Raw genomic sequence first — 23,929 nt, 5'->3', positions numbered from 1 at the left:
GACCTGGGGGCTTAGTAGATGATAGGCTCAGCAATGGCATGCAATGCCAAGCTGCTGCTAACAAAGCAAACAGAATATTGGAATGCATTAAAAAGGGGATCAACTCCAGAGATAAAACGGTAATTCTCCCGCTCAACAAGACTCTGGTCTGGCCGCACATAGATTATGCTGTCCAGTTCTGGGCACCAGTCCTCAGGAAGGATGTAGTGGAAATGGAGCGAGTACAAAGAAGGGCAACTAACCTAATAAAGGGTCTGGAGTAGGGATGAGCCGAACACCCCCCTGTTCGGTTCGCACCAGAACATGCGAACAGGAAAAAAGTTCGTTCGAACATGCGAACACCGTTAAAGTCTATGGGACACGAACATGAATAATCAAAAGTGCTAATTTTCAAGGCTTATATGCAAGTTATTGTCATAAAAAGTGTTTGGGGACCTGGGTCCTGCCCCAGGGGACATGGATCAATGCAAAAAAAAGTTTTAAAAACGGCCGTTTTTTCAGGAGCAGTGATTTTAATAATGCTTAAAGTCAAACAATAAAAGTGTAATATCCCTTTAAATTTCGTACCTGGGGGGTGTCTATAGTGTGCCTGTAAAGGGGCGCATGTTTCCTGTGTTTAGAACAGTCTGACAGCAAAATGACATTTTGAAGGAAAAAACTCATTTAAAACTACCCGCGGCTATTGCATTGCCGACAATACACATAGAAGTTCATTGATAAAAACGGCATGGGAATTCCCCAAAGGGGAACCCCGAACCAAAATTAAAAAAAAAAATGACGTAGGGGTCCCCCTAAATTCCATACCAGGTCCTTCAGGTCTGGTATGGATATTAAGGGGAACCCCGGACAAAATTTTAAAAAAAAATGACGTGGGGTTCCCCCTAAATTCCATACCAGACCCTTCAGGTCTGGTATGGATTTTAAGGGGAACCCCGCGCCAAAAAAAAAAAAAAAAACGGCGTGGGGTCCCCCCAAAAATCCATACCAGACCCTTATCCGAGCACGCAACCTGGCAGGCCGCAGGAAAAGAGGGGGGGACGAGAGTGCGGCCCCCCCTCCCTCCTGAACCGTACCAGGCCACATGCCCTCAACATTGGGAGGGTGCTTTGGGGTAGCCCCCCAAAACACCTTGTCCCCATGTTGATGAGGACAAGGGCCTCATCCCCACAACCCTGGCCGGTGGTTGTGGGGGTCTGCGGGCGGGGGGCTTATCGGAATCTGGAAGCCCCCTTTAACAAGGTGACCCCCAGATCCCGGCCCCCCCCCTGTGTGAAATGGTAAGGGGGTACATAAGTACCCCTACCATTTCACGAAAAAAGTGTCAAAAATGTTAAAAATGACAAGAGACAGTTTTTGACAATTCCTTTATTTAAATGCTTCTTCTTTCTTCTATCTTCCTTCATCTTCTGGTTCTTCTGGCTCTTCTGGTTCTTCTGGTTCTTCCTCCGGCGTTCTCGTCCAGCATCTCCTCCGCGGCGTCTTCTGTCTTCTTCTCCTCGGGCCGCTCCGCACCCATGGCATGGGGGGGAGGCTCCCGCTCTTCTCTTCTTCTCTTCTTCTTTTCTTCTTTTCTTCTTTTCTTCTCTTCTTCTCTTCTTCTTCATTTTCTTCTCCGGGCCGCTCCGCAATCCATGCTGGCATGGAGGGAGGCTCCCGCTGTGTGACGGCGCTCCTCGTCTGACAGTTCTTAAATAACGGGGGGGGCGGGGCCACCCGGTGACCCCGCCCCCCTCTGACGCACGGTGACTTGACGGGACTTCCCTGTGACGTCACGGGGAATGCCACAGGGAAGTCCCGTCAAGTCACCGTGCGTCAGAGGGGGGCGGGGTCACCGGGTGGCCCCGCCCCCCCGTTATTTAAGAACTGTCAGACGAGGAGCGCCGTCACACAGCGGGAGCCTCCCTCCATGCCAGCATGGATTGCGGAGCGGCCCGGAGAAGAAAATGAAGAAGAAGAGAAGAAGAGAAGAAAAGAAGAAAAGAAGAAAAGAAGAAGAGAAGAAGAGCGGGAGCCTCCCCCCCATGCCATGGGTGCGGAGCGGCCCGAGGAGAAGAAGACAGAAGACGCCGCGGAGGAGATGCTGGACGAGAACGCCGGAGGAAGAACCAGAAGAACCAGAAGAGCCAGAAGAACCAGAAGATGAAGCAAGATAGAAGAAAGAAGAAGCATTTAAATAAAGGAATTGTCAAAAACTGTCTCTTGTCATTTTTAACATTTTTGACACTTTTTTCGTGAAATGGTAGGGGTACTTATGTACCCCCTTACCATTTCACACAGGGGGGGGCCGGGATCTGGGGGTCACCTTGTTAAAGGGGGCTTCCAGATTCCGATAAGCCCCCCGCCCGCAGACCCCCACAACCACCGGCCAGGGTTGTGGGGATGAGGCCCTTGTCCTCATCAACATGGGGGCAAGGTGTTTTGGGGGGCTACCCCAAAGCACCCTCCCAATGTTGAGGGCATGTGGCCTGGTACGGTTCAGGAGGGAGGGGGGGCCGCACTCTTGTCCCCCCCTCTTTTCCTGCGGCCTGCCAGGTTGCATGCTCGGATAAGGGTCTGGTATGGATTTTTTGGGGGACCCCACGCCGTTTTTTTTTTTTTTTTTGGCGCGGGGTTCCCCTTAAAATCCATACCAGACCTGAAGGGTCTGGTATGGAATTTAGGGGGAACCCCACGTCATTTTTTTTTTTTAATTTTGGCCGGGGTTCCCCTTAATATCCATACCAGACCTGAAGGGCCTGGTATGGAATTTAGGGGGACCCCCACGTCATTTTTTTTTTTAATTTTGGTTCGGGGTTCCCCTTTGGGGAATTCCCATGCCGTTTTTATCAATGAACTTCTATGTGTATTGTCGGCAATGCAATAGCCGCGGGTAGTTTTAAATGAGTTTTTTCCTTCAAAATGTCATTTTGCTGTCAGACTGTTCTAAACACAGGAAACATGCGCCCCTTTACAGGCACACTATAGACACCCCCCAGGTACGAAATTTAAAGGGATATTACACTTTTATTGATTGACTTTAAGTATTATTAAAATCACTGCTCCTGAAAAAACGGCCGTTTTTAAAACTTTTTTTTGCATTGATCCATGTCCCCTGGGGCAGGACCCAGGTCCCCAAACACTTTTTATGACAATAACTTGCATATTAGCCTTTAAAATTAGCACTTTTGATTTCTCCCATAGACTTTTAAAGGGTGTTCCGCGGCATTCGAATTTGCCGCGAACACCCCAAATTGTTCGCTGAACTTGCGAACAGCCAATGTTCGAGTCGAACATGAGTTTGACTCGAACTCGAAGCTCATCCCTAGTCTGGAGGATTTTAGTTATGAGGAAAGGTTGCGAGCACTGAACTTATTCTCTGGAGAAGAAACGCTTGAGAGGGGGATATGATTTCAATTTATAAATACCGTACTGGTGACCCCACAAAATGGATAAAACGTCTTTGTGGAAGGGAGTTTAACAAGACACATGGCCACTCATTAAAATTAGAAGAAAAGAGGTTTAACCTTAAACTACTTCCACAGGCGGTGGTCTGAGCAGGGAGCATTGATAGTTTCAAAAACTATTAGATAAGCACCTGAACGACCGCAACATACAGGGATATACAAGGTAATACTGACATATAATCACACACATAGGATGGACTTGTGTCTTTTTTCAACCTCAGCTATTATGTAACTATGTATGGTTGTAAGTGCTGTGGGGCCGCAAGGCTGCACGATTGTATGTGTAATGCCTATGCAGGAAAGATAGATCTGGGATGTCTGACAGTGGCACGTATCCTCCTCCCCCTTGTTCACAGGAGTAGTGATGTCAATATGAATGGGCGCGGCAGGATCTGCTTATACGGGCATGTATATGGGTGTGTATTTATACAGACAGTTAGAACAGGCCAGTCATTCATCGCTTTGGCTCTGAGGTAGAGGATTCTCCCTCAAAACGTGTTAGCCACCCTGTAATACCGTCTGGTCCTCCGGCATCTTTGGTTCCCACTTTTGACCTAAGAGGAACTGTTTGTTATTGCTGTTGCCTTGAATGCCTGTATACCATGTTTGTATGCAAGTATAACCATTGCTGTTTTTACCTTTTTATTAAACTATTTTTGGTAATGCACAAGGTCAGTGCGCCCTCCTTTTTTCTTCATATGTTTCAGTTCCAAGGACACCCATTGTTCTAAGGAGGGCAGCAAGGCCATTGACATTCCCTACTATAAGAGTTCATTACATCACACATTCCTAGACCCAGCACCCAAGCGCAGGAGAATTGTTTTGTGAGAGAGGCCTCTTACCAACAAGCCTGGCCGGTGGTTGTGGGGGTCTGCAGGCAGGGGGCTTATGGGACAATGGAAGCTCCCTTAAACAAGGATTCCCTAGTTCCCACACCCCCTATGTGGATGAGTATGGGGTACATAGTACCCCTACTCATTCACCAAAATAAAAAGTGTAGTGTAAAAAAGACAGTAGGCAGTTTTATTCCTTTATTTAAAAAACAAAAATAAAAAAAGTGTCCCCTGGTGTAGATCCATTGTCAATCACGACGCCCACCACTGCTGACTCAAAAAAAGAGAAAAAAAAAACACCTCCGCTCCTGAAGAAGGCTCCTGTCGTTTGACAGCTCCACCATCTGACAGCTCTACTGACAGCTAACGACTCATCTTTTGTTAAGGACGTGGCCGCCAGCTTTCCATCCTGTTCCTTAACCGGTTCCTGACCTGCTGGCGTAAATATACTGCGGCACAATGGCACCGTAGCGCGTAACCCCTGTATATATACGGGGTTCCTTTAAGAGCCGCCAGAGAGAGGGTGCGCCCGGCCGGAGGGGTGCGCGGGCACCTGCTGCACGGCGGGGGACCTTATGCTTATGGCCAGTGAGGAGAGGAGACATGTCGTTTGTTCCTACTATGTAGGAACAGCAAAATGTCTCCTCTCCTAATCAGTCCTATCCTCAAACAGTTAGAACACACTGAAGGAACACACATTTGACCCCTTAACCCCTGCCCCCTAGGGTTAACCCCTTCCCTACCAGTGTCATCTACACAGTAATCAGTGCATTTTTATAGTACTGATCGCTGTATAAATGTCAGTGGCCCTAAAAATGTGTCAAAAGTGTCCGATCTGTCCGTCCCAATACCGCTAAAAATCGCAGATCACCGCCATTACTAGTAAAAAAAAAATAAATAAAAATGCCATAAATCTTTCCCATAGTTTGTAGACGCTATAACTTTTGCACAAACCAATCAATATACGTTTATTGCGATTTTAATTTTTTTTTACCAGAAATATGTAGAAGAATATATATTGGCCTAAACTGATGAAGAAATTTGTTTTTTAAAAACATTTTTGGGATATTTATTATAGCAAAAATAAAAAATATTGTTTTTTTTGCAAAATTGTCGCTCTTATTTTGTGTATAGCGCAAAAAATAAAAACCGCAGAGGTGATCAAATAGCACCAAAAGAAAGCTTTATTTGTGGGAAAAAAGGTGCAAATTTCATTTGGGTACAGCATTGCATGACCACACGATTACCAGTTAAATGGACGCAGTGCCAAATTGTAAAAATTGTTAAAAATTGCTCTTGTCAGGAAGTGGGTAAAACCTTCCGGGTCTGAAGTGGTTAACCAGCTATTCAGTGATTGATAAGAATGTTGGCAACCTCCGCTTCCAAAAAAAAGGAGCTGTCAGCATGTTTTTCTGCCAAAATGCACTGGCAGGGTTTTTTTTTTCCTGCCACTAAATTATCCTGCAAAAAAAAAAAACGCTGCTAAAAGCCTATGGGGTTTATTTACTAAAGGCAAATCTATTTTGCACCACAAGTGCACTTGAAAGTGCAGTTGCTGTAGATCTGAGGGGAAGATCTGAAATAAGGGGAAGCTCTGCTGATTTAATAATCCAATAATGTGCAAGTTAAAATGCTGTTTTTTATTTTCCTTACATGTCCCCCTCAGATCTACAGTGACTGCACTTCCAAGTGCACTTGTAGTGCAAAGTGGATTTGCCTTTAGTAAATATACCTCTATGTGTGCGTAACTCATTAAGGGGAGTTTAGAGGCAGTTAAAAAAAAAACACCTGATGCCCAAAACAGCAGCTGTAAAAACGCCCAGTACTGCATGATGCCCAACACTGTCCATTGCCCCATTTTTATCTCTATTCTTTTCCTTTTTATGTTGTTATTGTGTAGACAGATGGGGATCAGATCAGACTATATTTAAAACCTTGTTAGGAAAGTGCATATAGATTACCGTTGTAAGGCTGGGTATACACGTAAAGATTTTTTTTTTTTTTGCTTGTCCCCCTTCCAGAACACACTGATCAGCTCTCGAAGTTAGTGGTTATGAGTGCTGATTGACTGCTGGCTGCATTCTGGTTTCCAGGGAGACCAGCTTCTGTCAGACAGGCAGCTGTAAACGCTGTTCGAATGTCAGCCGGTTCCTGTGATGCACTTTCTGAAAGCGCACCAAAACTCCTGCATTTAGGACTTTTGGTGAGCTTTCAGAAAGCGCACCAAGCCCGCAGGATATAATAGAAGTCTATGGCTCAGTGCAGATAACCCACAAGAAAGCAGTGTGAAAGCATCCTAATAAACCCTGGCTTATGCAGCTCTTGCTCTCTCCCTGGCCGCCTGCCTACTCCGCTTCCGGTGCTGGCTCTATGCATTCTGATGTTCTGAGATGGCAGGTTGGACACCTTTTGATTGCGATCTGGGAATGCCGACCTACCATCCCAGAGCATGGGCATATACCTCCCTGGTTTGAGGTTGGGGGCCACATCAAATGTGGCACACGGGCCACAGGGTGAGCACCCCTGAATTAGCCCCCTTAGTTCTGGAGAGAGATGTATATATCTAGCTTATAATGGGTTAATATGCAAATGATTTGAATAGCTATATAGAGGAGTCTGTAGCTGTGGTGCCATAGGCTTGAAAAAGGGGGACATGACCTCAAAACGCATTGTTATGACAATCATATGACTTGCAGTGCTTCTCTTGGTGGCCTGTGTCTCTTCCCTCGGTTTACACAGGTTTTGCTTCACTTCAGCTGTGTGAAGCTGCTTGGCTCTGCTGTTCTTAGCACATCAAGCTGTATTTAAAGAGCTCACGGTGCCTACTATGGATAAAGGACTTCAGATAACAGGCATGGGAGTGCCATTCGCTTGTATTCATCCACAGCTGGGTCCATCTGGATTGGAGAAGTATTCATCAGCCTACAGATGACTGCCTACCCACATTGGATTCCCCTACAACATTGAAGTGACTGCTTCTTTTCATTAAATATGAATGCATTGATTTTATCCTGTTTTAGTAGTCATAATAAAAAAATTCACCGTGCTAGGGTTTGTGCTTCCTTTTTGTCTTCATTTTTCTTTTTTTTTTTTTTAACCATCCCTTGGCTAAAAAGGTTACTGGAAACTGCAGAGATGTTATATTCCAGTTGTCAAAAACACATATGTGACTTTTGGACTTCACTGAGAGTGGGACTCTGTTGGCTTAAACTCAGTGCAATGATATATTTTTTTTTTTTAAGGATTACTTACTTGACTACCTCTCCACATGCTCATGCTCCCACCCCTTTTTTTACATCCCCTGCCCCTTGGGTCAGCACCTTTTGCCAAAGAAAAACACCCGACCATTCAGATGGAGACAGTGTTGCTTTTTGGTGATTGGTCACTCAAGGACCCAGCTGGGAGAGGGTAGGGTACGCAAATAAGAGCAAGGTTTGAGTTGTGGTTCCCAGCAGCTGAATGGTAAGTGAGTTGTAAATAGTGAGGCTGGGTTCACACCTCTGATGGATGCGGCTCGCAGCAGGGGTCCGGTGCATCCTTGTACTCCGTTTCAGAGATGAATCAGGGCCGAATTTTTACCTGAATTTGGCCCTGAAATGGAGCCAAAGACGCACAGTGTTCCTGTGCAAGCCGCTCCGCAGCCACAACAGAGATTTGTGAACAGACTCCATAGAGAGCCGGTCACAATCTCCTGTCATGCGAATTGGATGCAGGAAAACCCATATCCAACTGGCAAAGGTGTAAACCCAGCCTAAATCATGGGCAGCTGGATTACCAGTATCATATGCTAGCTATATGGTGATAAAGGAAATGAGAGCGTAGTTACAGGTTACAGTTTCATGAATTATCTTTAAGATAAAGCAAACAACTGTAAGATGCAAAAATCTTGTGTTGTATACCTATGATAACATTAATATTTTAAAAGAACAAACTTTACTACTCCTCTGTATGCAAATGTTCTGTATTTTTGCACCAATATGTGATAAATACAATGAAAAGTACCGTATATTTTGTCTTGTGTCATGTTGTGGCATCCGGAGCAAAGGCAACATTGTTGGATGCGCAGTTGTGTCATGTTATAGAATTTGATGAGTTGCCCAAGTGAACCCCAAGACCTAACTTTCTCTAGTAGGCCCGAGTGTCCCAGCTCACGCCTAGGTTGAGGACAGTCACTCCATAACAGCACACCGTGGCAAAGAATGTAAACACAAATGGTTTTGCATTATGTTTACATAGGAAGAGAACTTTTGTAACAGAACTTTCTAACAGTACTGGGGCTCAGGCAAATCAACCAGCTATAGATAAATATTAGCAGTGAGCTGTTGCATGAGCGGCAGCTTGATCAGGCATCTACTAACCCTATCCAGCCCCCATGAAGACTGAATGAATAAATGAATTAATGTTTTTATGCAGAGTTCATGAGCAGGAAAAGTGAAAAGGAAATAGGAATAGTAAACGGTGGTCTCAGGTGTGTGTAGGCTGTCCTGAGCGCAGTGTGGTCATGGGGAGGTCCATTCCCTGCATGGGTTAGGATAGCATCCTCTGTCCTTCCCACAAATTACTGTTATCTGTCCACCTGAAAACTATGGCTGGCCATACAGCTCTGCAGCTCTACCCACATAGTAGCAATGTGCTCTCAGATCAGAACAGCACAGAGCTGAGGAAAGCTCTGCTAGACCAAACCCACCCCACCCCACCTCCCCCTGGCTCTATCTAATGACAGGGCAGAGGGTAAGACTGGGGAAGCTGCCCTTTATGGCCCGTACACACGATCCGAAAATCGTTCGAAAAATACCCCTTTCAACGCGATCGTATGTTAATCGGATCGTTAGTACAGAGCTTTCGAGAACCGATCATGACAATTCATCCGATATTATTTGACAGGACAAGCATGAAAATTTTCCTCGTACGATACCAGATTTTTTTTTTTTTTTTTTTGTTTAGTCAGTACAGTTGCCATCCGAAAATACAATACAAATACATTACAGCACATGACATCACTTCTGATTTTTTTTTCTGTCGTACGAGAATTTTCGTGGCTTTAGTAACCTATTCAATTTCTACTTGTGACTTTTAAGCGAAAAAAGTCATACGATCTGTCGTACGATATTCGGATTGTGTATATGGGCCATTAGGCTGCTTAGGGCGTAGGTCTAGTGAATTTGCATGGAGTCCTGTGGGTGGGAAATTACTGCTGGGGGTATATTGGGCGATTTTTGTTACATAGTTACACAGTTAGTAAGGTTGAATAATGTCACTGGTCCATCCACTTCAACATGATTGTGTGTGACTACTGTTTTCATATCCCTGTACATTGTACAGGGATATGTACACATCCAAAATGTTTTTTTTTTACTTTTTACACCCTCTACTGACACCACCAACTGTGGAAGGGAGTTCCAATTTCTTACTACCCTAACAGGAAAGAACCCCCTATACAGTTTAAGATTGAACCTCTTCTTGTCCAGCGTCAATGTGTTGCCACATATTTTTTTAGAGACTTAAGATTAAAGTTTCCTTCCAACATTAGACTTAACATTCAAGGATTTGTATATTGTGACCATATCATCTCTTAGGCATCTCTTCTCCAGGGAGAACTAGACCCTTTATTAGCTTAATTGCCCTTCTCTGAGCTCTGACTAGTTTGAGGATTGGTGACCAGAACTGGACAGCATACACAAGATGTAGCTCAAACAGAGTTTTGTAAAGTGGTAGAATTATAATTTTAGCTCTTGAGTAAGTACTCTTTTTAAAGCATTTTAATAGTGTGTATTGGCCTTGCTTCTGCAGCTTGGCATTGCATACTGTTATCCACTAAGACCCTCAGATCTTTTTCCATTCTAGATTCCCCCTGAGGTTCACCCTCTAGTAAATAACATGCATGCACATTTTTAGCGCATTGCATTACATTTTTTGTACATTGAACTTCATCTGTTATATAGCTGCCCACCCCTCTATTTTAACTAGGCCTTTTTGTAAAGTTGAGATCTTTTGTGAAGATATTTGTTGTGAAGTTATTGCCACGCTTCGTTTTGTATCATGGGAAAAATGGGAAACTATTTATTCCAACCTCTATACTATTTATGAACAAGTTAAAACATTTTGATCACAGGGCAGAGGAGCCCTGGGGCTGCAGGGCACCCCCTCACAACTCCAGACTATTCAGAAAATGTGTCACTATTATGCACCTTCTGGACATGCTCTTGAAATCAGTTTACTATCCAGGTACATGCCATATCAAAAATGCCAAAAACATCTTAATTTGTAAATGAATCATCTGTGGAGTACTGTATCAAATGCCTTAAAGAAATCTAGATTTACTACATCTACAGGTCTTTATCTATCCAAATTATAGCTCACCTCCTAATAGAATATTTAAAGGTTTGTCTGGCAAGAATGGTTCTTCCCAAACCTATGTTGGTTGCTACTAATACTATTTTCAGCAGAAATTTATTGGATATGGTCCATAGCATGCCTTCCAATAGTATATAGTACTGTGCAAAAGTTTAGGCAGGTGTGAAGAAATACTGTAAATTAAAAAGGCTTTCAAAAATATATATTTTAATTGTTTATTTTTATCAATTAACAACTTGCAAAGTGAGCGAACAGAAGAAAAACCTAAGTTATTTCAATATTTGGTGTGACTACTCTTTCGGCTTCAAACCAGCATCAATTCTACACTTGCACACCTTGTACAGTTGCACAAGTCAGGGATTTTGTAGAATTAGAATCAGGTGTATGATTAACCATAGTCATCAACTGAAACAGAAACAGCTGTGTAGGAGGCTTAAAACTGGGATAGAAACAGCCACACTCTGCTACTGAGGTGAAGTTGTAGAAATTTAATTTCCCAAATCATATACCATGACAAGACTTAACACAGCAACAAGATACAAGGTAGTTTTACTGCATCAGCAAGGTCTCTCCCAGCAAAGATTTCAAAGCAGACTGGGGTTTCAAGATGTGCTCTTCAAGCTCTTTTGAAGAAACAGGCAATGTTGAGGACCAGAGATGCAGTGGTCAGCCGAGGAAACATAATGCTGCAGATAAAAGACACATCATGCCTACTTCCCTTCAACATGGGAAGATGTCCAGCAGTGCCATAAGCACATAACCAACATCAGCACAACATCGGCACATAACTGGTGGAAACCAGTGGGACCCAATTGCAGCGAAAAAGCCATACCTCCGATACCTCAATAATGAGAGATCGAGCAGATACTTATCTATTATGCCATACCATCAGGGAAGTGTGTGATTGGCCCAGGCAGGACAACAACCCCAAACATACAGACAATGCCATTAAGAACTATCTTTTGTGTAAAGAACCACAATGAGTCCTGGAAGTGATGGTTTGGCCCCCACAGAGCCCTGACTTCAACATCATTGAGTTTGTCTGGGATTAAATGAAAAGACAGATGGATATGAGGCAGCCTACATCCACAGAAGATACATTTTGTATAGTTCTCTAAGATGTTTGGAACAACCTACCTGTCACGTCCCTTCAAAAACTGTGTGCAAATCTACCTACAGTAAAAGAACTGATGCTGTTAACCACTTGCTGACCAGCCGCCATCATTATACTGCAGGTCGGCGTGATCCCATGAACTGTCGTAGCTGTACGTCAGCTCCTTTAAGTGGGATAGCAGGCCCACTGCATTGTGAGGGTGCCGATGCTCGTGGCCGGTGGTCTCGACGATCGATGGCTGTGCGCGATCGCGGACACGAGAGGCAGAACAGGGACGTGTATGTGTAAACACACAAATCCCTGTTCTGTGAGGAGAGGCAGATCGTGAGTTCCTAATAGCTAGGTACCACGATCTGTCATCTCCTATAGTCAGTCCCCTCCCCCCACAGTTAGAACACATAGTCAGGGAACACAGTTAACCCCTTTATTGCCCCCTAGTGTTAACCCCTTCCCTGCCAGTGACGTTTATACAGTAATCTGTGGATTCTTTTTAGCACTGATCGCTGTATAATTGTCAATGGTTTCAAAAATGTGTCAAAAGTGTCCCATGTGTCCGCCATAATGTCACAGTCCCGATAAAAATCGCAGATTGCCACCATTATTAGTTAAAAAAAAATTATATATATATATATATATTATAATATTTTGTAGACGCTATAACTTTTGCGCAAACCAATCAATATACAGTTATTGCGATTTTTACCACCAAAAATATGTAGAATGCATAGCGGCCTAAACTGAGGAAAAAAATGAGCTAATTTAAAAAAAATTGAGGATATTTATTATAGCAAAAATTACAAAATATTGTGTTTTTTTTCAAAATTGTCGCTCTTTTTTTGTTTATAGCACAAAAAATAAAAACCACAGAGATGATCAAATACCACCAAAAGAAAGCTCCTTGTGGGAAAAAAAGGACGTCAATTTTGTTTGGGTACAGCGTCACACGACCGCGCAATTGTCAGTTAAAGTGACGCAGTGCCGAATTGCAAAAAATGACCTGGTCATTGAGCAGCCAGATCTTCCAAGGCTGAAGTGGTTAAAGGCAAAAAGGGTGGTCGCTTCAAATATTGATTTGAATTTCTCTTCTGTTCATTTACTTCTATTTTGTTACTTGATAAAAATACACTACTAATACTTCTATTTCTAAAAGCATTCCAAATTTACACCATTTTTTCACACCTGCCTAAAGCAGGGGTCTCAAACTGGTGGCCCTCCAGCTGTTGAGGAACTACAAGTCCCATCATACCTCTGCCTGAGGGAGTCATGCTTGTAACTGTCAGCCTTGCAATGCCTCATGGAACTTGTAGTTTTGCAACAGCTGGAGGGCCGCCAGTTTGAGACCCCTGGCCTAAAGCTTTTGCACAGTGGTGTACATTCTATTGATGTTAGACTTACTTGTCTGTAGCTTCCTGGTATATATATATATATATATATATATATATATATATATATTCTGTAATTTTTTTGAATGTTGGCACCACATTTACTTTCCGCTAATTAGTCGGTACCATTCCAGTCAGTAAGCTTTACTTACAAATTAGGAACAACGGTCTGGCTATAACTTGACTAAGTTCCTTGAGAACTCTTGGGTGCAAGCCATCTGGCTCTGGTGATTTGTTCACATTAAAGTGTTTGTTAAGGTAAAACATTTTCTTCTATAGTTCCCTCTGATATATAACAGTAAGCTCCTCAGTGGATGTCATTTATAAAAATATGCGGTATAATAGCTTACTTCAGAGCGCCATTCGGTGCTCAGCTGACTGCCCACTGATCTCCTTTTCCGATGCGATAGCTGCAGGGGGAGATGCTGGGAAACCCCCGCTGATATCAGCTGAGACGAGGAGAGAGGAGACCAGCGGGCTATCACGTGAGCGCCGAATGGCGCTTTGAACTAAGCTATTATACTGCATATTTTTATAAATGACATCCACTGGGGAGCTTACTATTATATATCAGAGGGAACTATAGAAGAACAAAAAAAGACACATACACAAGAGAGCAGGGCTGCGGATGACAGAGGCACATACTCTGAACACGGTGTCAGGGCTCAGCTGCCCTGATTATCGTGGTCAGCGTATGGGGGGAGGGCAGAAACTGGCAGGATCACCCAGGTATTTTAGGTGTTACAGGGGGCCAAATTACACAGCACAAGCACTCTGCTGTATAACATGCTTTAACCACTTAAGGACCGGAGGGATTTGCCCACTTAAAGTGGATGTGAACCCGAAATTTTTTTTTTTTTTATATATCATACTGTAGAGTATAAGATTTCCTATCATTTGAGCCCAGTCTTGCCACACAGAGTTAATCCATCTCTGAGCAATCCTCTTTTATTGTCCAGTGAGACAACTCTTGACAAACTAAGAAAAACTTTGTCAAATACTCCCCCTTGCTGTGAGTGACAGGTGATTTACATCTCGTGCATTAGCCTAAGAGACATGCAGTATTTTTTAATTCCCTCCCACTCCTTTCTTCAGCAGCTCTGCAAGGATTGGCTGTTCCACACCTCAGCATGATTTGGCATGCTGAAGTCATGTGGTTACTTTCCTGTCTTTTCACTGGATGTTAGAGATCCTAGCAGAAGTTCAGCAGAAGTTCAGTGTTAGAAATACGCAGGGAAAATGCATATTGACAAGGGGAGTGTAGAGGTGGGTAGGGAGTCTACTGACATCACGACTCCACCCACCGAGCTCCAGACAACAGACCCACCCACAGAATATGCAATTTTTCAGGTCTAATAACAGATAGAGAGGAGACATTTGACAGGTAAGAATACATGCAGAAAGCATGTATATCCTTATAGCTAACCCCTATGGCAGTAGTTTACAAAGGATGACATTGGGTTTACATCCACTTTAATGACCAGGCCATTTTTTGTGGTACGGCACTGCTTTGCCTTAACTGACAATTGCGTGGTCGTGCGATGCTGTACCCAAACAAACTTTATGTCCTTTTATCCCCACAAATAGACCTTTCTTTTGGTGGTATTTGATCATGCATGAGCAACAAATATAAAAGAGCAAATGTCAGCCCTGGGTGTCTAAATACTAACATAAAAAGACGTATTACCAACAAAAGGCAGTCCTTTAATAAATATAAGGCCAAAAGGTCATCATTGGCATTCCAAAACTACAAACAGTGCAATAAGAAATGCATGCATGATCAAATACTACCAAAAGAAAGGTCTATTTGTGCGGATAAAGGACATAAATTTTGTTTGGGTACAGCACCGCACGACCACGCAATTGTCAGTTAAAGCAAAGCAGTGCCGTACCGCAAAAAATGGCCTGGTCATTAAAGTGGATGTAAACCCAATGTCATCCTTTGTAAACTACTGCCATAGGGGCTAGCTATAAGGATATACATGCTACATATAGATATATACACATATATATATATATATATATATATATAGAGAGAGAGAGAGAGAGAGAGAGAGAGAGAGAGCACTCCTGGACCCTGTAGTCTTTATGTAGTGCACTCCTGAACCCTGTTTTCTTTATGTAGCGCACTCCTGAACCCTGTACTCTTTATGTAGCGCACTCCTGAAGCCTGCACCCTGTGTGTAGCTCACTCCTGAAGCCTGTACCATGTACATAGCACACTCCTGAGTTCTGCTCCCAGTACATAGTGCACTTCTGAACCCTGCACTCTGTATGTACATCTGAACTATGTGCATAATGCACTCATGATATTCAACAAAGCCTTTATAAGGCCCTTTGATGCATGGTGCTCTCCCTCTGGGGGGCTCGGGTGGGGTGGGGTTAAATTCCTGCACCTATTCTCTGAGAAAAAAAGCCCCGCCTACATGTATAAGTGAAATAACCAATGGTCAATTCATAAGACAACTTATATAAAAGTTTGACAATTTCCTAATGATGTCACAATGCAAACAAATACAGTGCAATAAATATGTGCAAATTACATGTAACCAAAATACGGAATCAACAGCAGACCCAGACAATAATCACATCACAGTTCCTTTCTCCTTCTCCCTGTAAAAGGCTACGTCTGGGGAAACCTTTTACGCAGAAACGCGTCGGAAAAAGAAAGGAGCTGTGACGTTATTATTGTCCGGGTCTGTTGCTGATTCCGTGGTCGGATTATCCTCTCTCTACTGCTTGATTGCTTTTACTTCGTTGGAGATGCAATACTGAGCTCAATAAACCCCTAAGTTTTACACATTACATGATTAGCCTTCTTTTTGCTTTAATCCATAACATGGATCAAGTGTGAGGTGAATAGTGGATCTGGAAAATTAAATGTGGAGCTGAGACGGCAAGCTTCTGGCTTCTGATCCATCTGTAACGGAGGTTGTGATATCCAACGGACGAATCTACACACAAGATACCCCAGGCTTACCCTTTTATCTCAGGCTTAATATGATCTTCTATAATGTAGAAATCATGTGGATCTGGTAAGAGGCACATTTATTTATTACACTAGTGGAACACTGTAATAAACATCTTTTTTGTCACTGGGAGTGGTGCAATCTGCTTTTTCCTGTTGGAATACGACATGAACACACATCTCGAATATGGACACCTGATTACTATTGATGTTTATCTTTTTGATGGAATTATATAGTGTTTGGTCACAATATATTTAGATTTAATTTTTTGATTTGACATTTTTATCACAGACCATGCAATTTTTTATATTTTTTGGCACATTCTGGTTTATTTCCTGTATTCGTAAAAAGTGCAGCAGTCTATTTTTAAACATTCTTTGTGTAGCGTGAGATATTATATAAATACATTTACTCATTTGAATTTTTACCTACACTTAAACATACAAATGAAATGCTTCAAATTGTAATCTTATAAAAGTAATACCTACCTTGTGCGGCTTCTCTGCCACTGCGTGCTAATCTAGGGCTATCCGCACCTAAACTAGATTGGGAGGAGTAACCACGTTCATTTACGTCACTCTGAAGCAATAATCTATTTCTGACAAAAGAACACATGATTAGAAAACTGAACTAAAAAAAATTTAAATTATGCTTAACCTTAACCTATTTATATTAAGCAGCTTCACTAAAGTAAAAAAAAAAGTATTTTGGCATGGTGCAAATCTCAATCAATCCTGCAGTAAGAACCAATTTTGCTGCACACCATAACCTATTTAGTTATCACAAGACATGCCTAAATCAGGCATATGCTTGATATCTTTGAGGTAAGCAGCGTGGATAAAAAAAATCAATGATTTTTTTTTAAAAAGATCAAAAAAATCTTATTTTATTTATTTAAATCGATTTTTGGGATTTGTATTCATTTTAATAAAATGCTTTTTGAGTAAAAATCTATCTAAAGATAGTTTTCTAGGGGGCGGAGCTAGCGCACAGCATGTGAGGAAGCTGGGGAAGGAACTTTCCCTGCAGGTTTAAGATACTGCCATGATCCTGTGAGCCAATTGCTCCGAAATTGCCTGGGACTGCTGGGGTATGTGTTCGGTATTACCCCAAGCTCATCCGCTGATGGTTAAATACGGGCCACCCTGGCCAAAAACGACGGGAGAGCGGCTGGCCCGCTTCGCCTGGGGATCCCAAGATGGCGCCGGAACTCGGCGGGAGGAGGAGGAATGGCCACCGCTGCAAATGCCCGTGGATCCTGCTCGACCGGCATCCCAACTGCCACATTGGGTGAGTTCTGAACCACAAAGGGAATGCTGTATGCACAGGGGAGGCTCCCTGGATAGGTTGGATGCCCGTACACACAGAACGGGCAGGGAGGTGGTGGAGGGAAAAGAGCCATCCCTGAAGCAAATTATGGCAGCCATACAGGGATGCCAAAACAAAACTGATTGATCATTTTGGGCAGCTGCAGATGGAATTCTCTTTTATGAAAAATGACTGCAAAAGATGAGAGAGAAGGCACAGGCTTCTGATCGCTGCACTGCAAGTTTGGAAGACACTGTTGGACCTATGGCAACAACTGTACAAGATGGCTGACATGGAAAACCGCATGAGAAGGAACAATATCAGGCTGGTGGGATTCCCTGAGGGAGCAGAGGGGAAGCACCCTGAAGAATATCTAGAAGGATGGCTTAAAGCACACTTGGTTCCTGACACCTTCACTAAAAAGTTTGCCATAGAAAGAGCGCATGTCCCGGTAGAGCACTACTGAAGGGTGCTGTCCCCAGACCCATGAATGCAAAGATCCTGCACTTTTGGGACCTTGAGAAAATTTTGAAAGGGGCCAGAAAAGGGCCTGAACTGGAGTTCAATGGATGTCGGGTATCTATATACCCGGATTTTTCTGCTACCACTCAAAAGCAAAGGGCTTCCTTCCAGCAGGTGAAGAAGAGGTTTAGAAATCTGAATCTGATCTACAGCATGTTATACCCTGCAAAGTTACATATTGTGGATAATGGAAAGGCACATTTTTTCACAACACCTACTGATGCCTCAGATTGGTTGGATGCACGGGGACGCCCACGGGGAGGAAGCTCTCAGCGTTCCCCCTAGAAACCTCTACATATCAGGCAGGACACTGGAAGAAGGATCGGGGGGGAAAGGGGTAATGTGAAGAACTGACTGAGTGTTTCCCCCCCTCCTTTTTCCTTTTTCATTTTTCCTTGTTTGCTTTTCTCTTTTACTCCTTTTGATTGTATATTGTTAGGATAAGGTATGTGCATGGTCACACTGTTCTGTGGTTTTGACCACCTGGCAGTCCGGTGGAGTGATCCTGTTGATGAGATGATGTATATGTGTTATATATATATCTGGATGTTTTCTCTTCCTATTTTGTCTTATTGCTCAGAAATTATTACTGTGGACCTGCAGAACGCTCTGTCCGCCACACAGGACAGCAGGTGATAATAGGACAATTTTCATCTGATTTTTTGTTGTTTTTTTGCACTGTTTTTTGGACTGCACCTAAACACGATCGCCTTCGGGTGATGGGTTTTGTGTGACTGCATTAAGTCGCACCTCTGTGCCTTTTTGAACCAGGGTTATGGGATCAAAGTACCTGACAAGTTCGGGCTGGGAGGGGGGAATTGGGAAGTTTTTGTTGTTGGGGAATATGTGCTTCTGGTTTACTGGGGATATCTGCATTTGGTGTATCTGTCACAAGTCATTTATAATTATGCCGTTACTCGGCTTTGTGTGTGTGGGACGGGAGGGCTGGAGCTCTGTGGTGCTGGTTAAACATATATTGGGGGGGTGGTCCCCTACTTTATGCCAATCTGTTATGGAGGTAAATCTCAAGATCATGGCCTGGAACGTTAGAGACCTTAATTCTAAATTTAAACGTTCACTGGTCTTTGATTATATAAAAAAGTATAAACCACATTTAATTCTTTTACAAGAAACACACCTGCAGGGCTCTCCCTAAAAAGAGCTCACATACCGGGAGCATACCATGCCAGCTACTCCTCCTACGCATTTCCATACATGTAATTAGGACTGATGTTAAGGGGAGATATGTCATACTGGTGGTGCAAGTGATAAACAGATTTGTAACATTCGTGAATTTCTATGTGCCCCCCTCTTTCTCGTTATCTCATCTGGATGACATGCTTCAAGCCACTTATGAGGTAGCGGAGGGGAGGATCTTCGTTTTAGATGATTCCAACTCAGTGGCAGACTCGGCCTTGGATAGGCTGGGTGTGTCTGCTGGGGCTCCGGCTCCCTTCGCCAGAGATGTCTGGTGTTTTCACCATCCTGATATTAGGGAGTACTCCTGCTATTCGGAAACGCATAAGACGCTCTCCAGAATAGACACTATCCTGACTGAGGGAGAGGGTATGGAACTGGTTAAGAAGGTTTCCTATCTACCTAGAGCCTTATCAGACCATTCTCTCATGTTGCTGAAACTAAACCTGGGGCTGAAGCCGGGCATACGCCAGTGGCGAATGGCGGCGAGTTGGCTCCAAGAAGAATATGTACAGATTAAATGTAATGCAGCTATAAAATTCTTTTGGGCCGAAAATGCAAATACTGAATCCTCCCTTCTTCAGTGGGAGGCTTTCAATGCCACATTGAGAGGGTTGTTTATTGCAGAAGTGCATTGTTTCAAAAAACAGCTTCCACAGTGCAGCTTAAGGAGACAGAGACTATGCTGGCAGAAGCAAAGTATATTAGGGACCCCATTAGTGAGAGACTGCTGACATTGCGGGAAAGGACTAGGGAATACCAGACTGTTCTGACTGACCGGACCACAAAGCGTAGTCTTGCACAGCGTAGATGTATTTTTAAATTTGGAGATAAAAATGGCAGACTTCTGGCATATCTGGCGAGAACAGAATATGTCCCGGAATACATTAAGAGCGTTTATGACAAGCAGAGAGTGGAGATTTGCAAATCGGTTGACATACTGCAAACGTTTGCTTAATTTTATGAGGAACTCTATAGGTCCTGTAATTCTGAGGTGATAGAAGCACTGGTGGAGTACCTGACTGACATTGACCTACCTATAGTATCTGACGATGACAATGCTGTTCTTGAAGCAGGTAAAACAGTGGAGGAGGTGGAAGGACCGATTGCCTCCTTTGTCCCTCGGAAGTGTCCGGGTTTGGTTGGCCAACCCTCGGAATGGTATCATTCCTTCCATTATCGTTTGACACCTCAAACCACCTGTTGAAAGTATTCAATGCAGCGAGGTTGGATGGTAGATTACCCCCTCTATGAGGGAGGCACTGGTTGTTTTGATCCCTAAAGGGGGGGAAGGACCCCAGGGAGTGCGACTCCTACCGTCCGATCTAGCTTGTGAACGTTGATACAAAAATCTTGGCTAAAATACTTGCAGGGAGGTTACAAACAGTCATTCCAAAACTGGTTAACCTGGATCAGACGGGATTTATACAGGGGAGGTGTACACAGATGAACATCAGGAGACTTTTTGTGAATCTTGACAGCTCAGGAAACAGAACAGTGGCCTCGTTAGATACGAAAAAGGCGTTTGACTCTGTGGAGTGGGCGTATTTGTTTCACCTCCTGGAGTCATTTGGCTTTGGACCCATTTTCATTTCATGGGTGAGATTATTGTATACAGATCCGATGATCAGACTACGGGTTAATGGCATTATCTCAGACCCCTTCCCTGTATTTAGGGGAGCCAGGCAGGGGTGCCAGCTCTCACCCCTCCTGTTTGCCCTGGCCATAGAGCCCCTGGCGGTTAAATTAAGATCCACTCCCACTTTGACTGGGTTACGAATTGGTAGTGTTTGAGTAAAGTGTGTCTCTCTATGCAGACGACATGCTGCTGTATTTGCAGGACCCGGGACCTTCACTTTCGGGGGCTTTTCAACTAATACAGGAATTTGGAGACTACTCCGGATTTCGAATAAATTGGGCAAAATCGTCTCTTTTCCCCATTGACAATGCAGTAGTGATCCCTGCGGACTGTCCCATCCCCTTGTCCCCTTCTTTCAGGTATCTGGGGATTGAGGTGCAACTTCCTATCTCAGGGTTTCTGGAAGCCAATTTGTCACAGATTATTGGGAGCTTTCAGGAGAGGGTACAGAGATGGCAGAACCTGCCGATTACGTTGTTGGGACGAATAAATTTGTTTAAGATTATTTTTCTCCCTAAGTTTCTGTACATTCTCTCGAACTCCTCGGTATTTGTGACATTGCGAATTTTCAAACACATTGACTCTATTATTGTTAGTTTTCTGTGGGGATCACGAGCCCCCAGGATATCTCTGGCGATTTTGAAGTTATCTCTCATCTAATTGGATCTCAGGACCCGCTTCCTGAGCCGGGATTGGCCAGGAGGAGAAGCAGGAAGACAATAGCGAATACTAATTCGCTATTGTCACACAAGTGGGTGGGCTCAGGGCGCAGTGCTCTGTGGCCCGAGCCCACCGTTTTTTTAAGCCAATTAGAGCCTCGGGCTCTAATTATGTGCTTCTAAAAAAAAAAAAAAAAAATCTCCCATTGGAATCCATGTGTCCAGGGTCCTGCATGTAAATTAGAGGCCGGGCGCATTGATTAGGAGAGCGTTGCCCCTGCGCCCAATATGGACGGGCCACCGCCAATAGATGCACACATTACCAGCTGAGCCAACACAAGTGTCCCCATAGCAAATGGCTTCCAATGGGGGTACTCCAAAAGAAGGGAGAACACAGAGTGCCAGCAGAGGACCCCAGAAGAGGGGGTTCGGGGCCACTATTTGCAAAACCATTGCACAGAGCAGATAAGTATAACGTTTATTATTTTAATTAAAAAAACAAAAAACTTTACAATCACTTGTAAAGTATGGAGTTATAGATTGAAATGAAGGGTCAAAGTTATTGTGCAGAGTGCAGAATGCCACGTTGAACAGAAAGATGAAAGGTATACCTTGTGTTATCTTTGTACTGTTGGTTTCCTTTTAATTGTGACAAAGCTCTCTCCAAACTTTTTTGTACAATGGAAGCCTGAAAAGAGAATCATTACACTGATGTGTACAACCAGTTGACAATAAAAAAATGTAATTATCTGAACTGACTTACCGGTTGTTCCTCACAATGGAACAGCAGTATGCTTGATTTTCCCTGGTTCTGGACAGTAACTGCAAGAATAGAATTATAGGAGGCATACCCGGTCTTTGAACAGCAGCTTTCTATATTTTGCAGGGAAATATTTTCAAGACTGTCCTGTAATGAATAAGTGGCATACAGTCAAATGATTTGCATATGTAGCAAGGTCCCAGGCCTCCTTCGGTCTAATGAGAACCTCCAGGGCCAGAGATACAGTAGCTGACATCCTTCTGTATATGGTGGGTTGTGAGGCATAGTGAGTGCAAAGCAATTAGATTCATTGGATGACAGACACTTTTAGAATGCAAAAAAAGATTTTATTTCTCTTAACAGAGCTTTGGGAGAGAGGGTTAGGGCCAGGACATCCTTAGGTAGTTGCAAGATTAATTAGCAGACTCCGAGTCTTCAACAGGATGACAGCCATGCAGGGAAAGGCATCCAGCAAGATGCCACATCTGCATGTGTGTGAATGCTGTCTCCTATGGCAACAGTCTTTAACAGTTCCTAACACAAAGTGTAATGCAGCGTACACACGTGCGGACTTTTCGGCCGGACTGGTCCGACGTACCAAATCCGGTGGACAATCCGACCGTGTGTGGGCTGCATCGGACTTCTGACAGACCGTTTCGGTCGAAAATCCGACGGACTTTAGATTTGAAACCTGCTTCAAATCTTTACGTCGTAACTCCGCCGGACTAATTTCCGCCGGACTCAAAAAAGCTGTGGGGTCTCCCACGGCATGCAGCCTGGCCAGTCAGGAAAGGGGGTGGGGACGAGCGAGCACCCCCCCTTCTGAACCGTACCAGGCCGCATGCCCTCAACATGGGGGGTGGGTGCTTTGGGGAGGGGGGCGCCCTGCGGCCCCCCCACCCCAAAGCACCTTGTCCTCATGTTGATGAGGACAAAGGCCTCTTCCCGACAACCCTGGACGTTGGTTGTCGGCGTCTGAGGGCGGGGGGCTTATCGGAATCCGGGAGCCCCCTTTAATAAGGGGGCCCTCAGATCCTGGCCCCCCACCCTATGTGAATGAGTATGGGGTACATCGTACCCCTACCCATTCACCAAGGGAAAAAGTGTCAATAAAAAAACACACTAGACAGGTCTTTTAAGTAATTAATTAGACAGCTCCGGGGGTCTTCTATCGACTTCGGGGGTCTTCTTCCGACTTCGCTGCTCTCTCCGGCCACTTCTCCCGGTGTCCGGTTCTTCTCCCGCTCTCCGCCCTCTTCTCCCGGTGTTCGACCTCTTCTCCCGGTGTCCGGTTCTTCTGCCAGCTCCTCCGCTATTTTCTGCCGCTCTTTTGCTAGCGGTGGCCCGGACTTCTGCGTTGTCTTAATGTCATAAGGGGGCGTAGTCATCACCCGATGACCACGCCCCCTTATGAGATCACAGTCCCAACATGCCCTGGGACTGTGACATCATAAGGGGGCAGGGTCACTGCATATATAAGTAATTGCGGAGCGTCCACACAGCATTACAGCGGGAGAGAGCGTCGTGTCAACATCAGAAGAAGAGAAGAGGGAAGAAGACAACGCAGAAGTCCGGGCCATCGCTAGCAAAAGAGCGGCAGAAGATAGTGGAGGAGCTGGCAGAAGAACCGGAAACCGGGAGAAGAGGTCGAACACCGGAAGAAGAGGCCAGAGAGCGGGAGAAGAACCGTACACTGGGAGAAGAGGCCGGAGAGAGCAGCGAAGTTGGAAGAAGACCCCTGAAGTCGGA

At 44.2% G+C, this 23,929-nt stretch overlaps 1 protein-coding gene across 1 annotated transcript in view; it reads right to left on the bottom strand.

The window, feature by feature from the left end:
* Nucleotides 1-23,929, bottom strand: part of EPS8L3 (EPS8 signaling adaptor L3) — a 302,100-nt gene that overhangs the window by 95,457 nt on the left and 182,714 nt on the right. Inside the window, exons 6-8 of the mRNA XM_073615885.1 lie at nt 22,184-22,327; nt 22,032-22,108; nt 16,584-16,693 (exon numbers count right to left, since the gene is read on the bottom strand). Coding sequence (XP_073471986.1) covers nt 16,584-16,693; nt 22,032-22,108; nt 22,184-22,327 — 331 coding nt within the window. The remainder of the gene's footprint in view (nt 1-16,583; nt 16,694-22,031; nt 22,109-22,183; nt 22,328-23,929) is intronic.

The sequence above is a fragment of the Aquarana catesbeiana genome, linkage group LG02, assembly GCF_042186555.1.
Source record: "Aquarana catesbeiana isolate 2022-GZ linkage group LG02, ASM4218655v1, whole genome shotgun sequence".
Taxonomy (NCBI): Eukaryota; Metazoa; Chordata; class Amphibia; order Anura; family Ranidae; genus Aquarana; species Aquarana catesbeiana.
The sequence above is the reverse complement of the archived record's forward strand: the minus strand, read 5'-3'. Positions and strand labels throughout refer to the sequence as shown.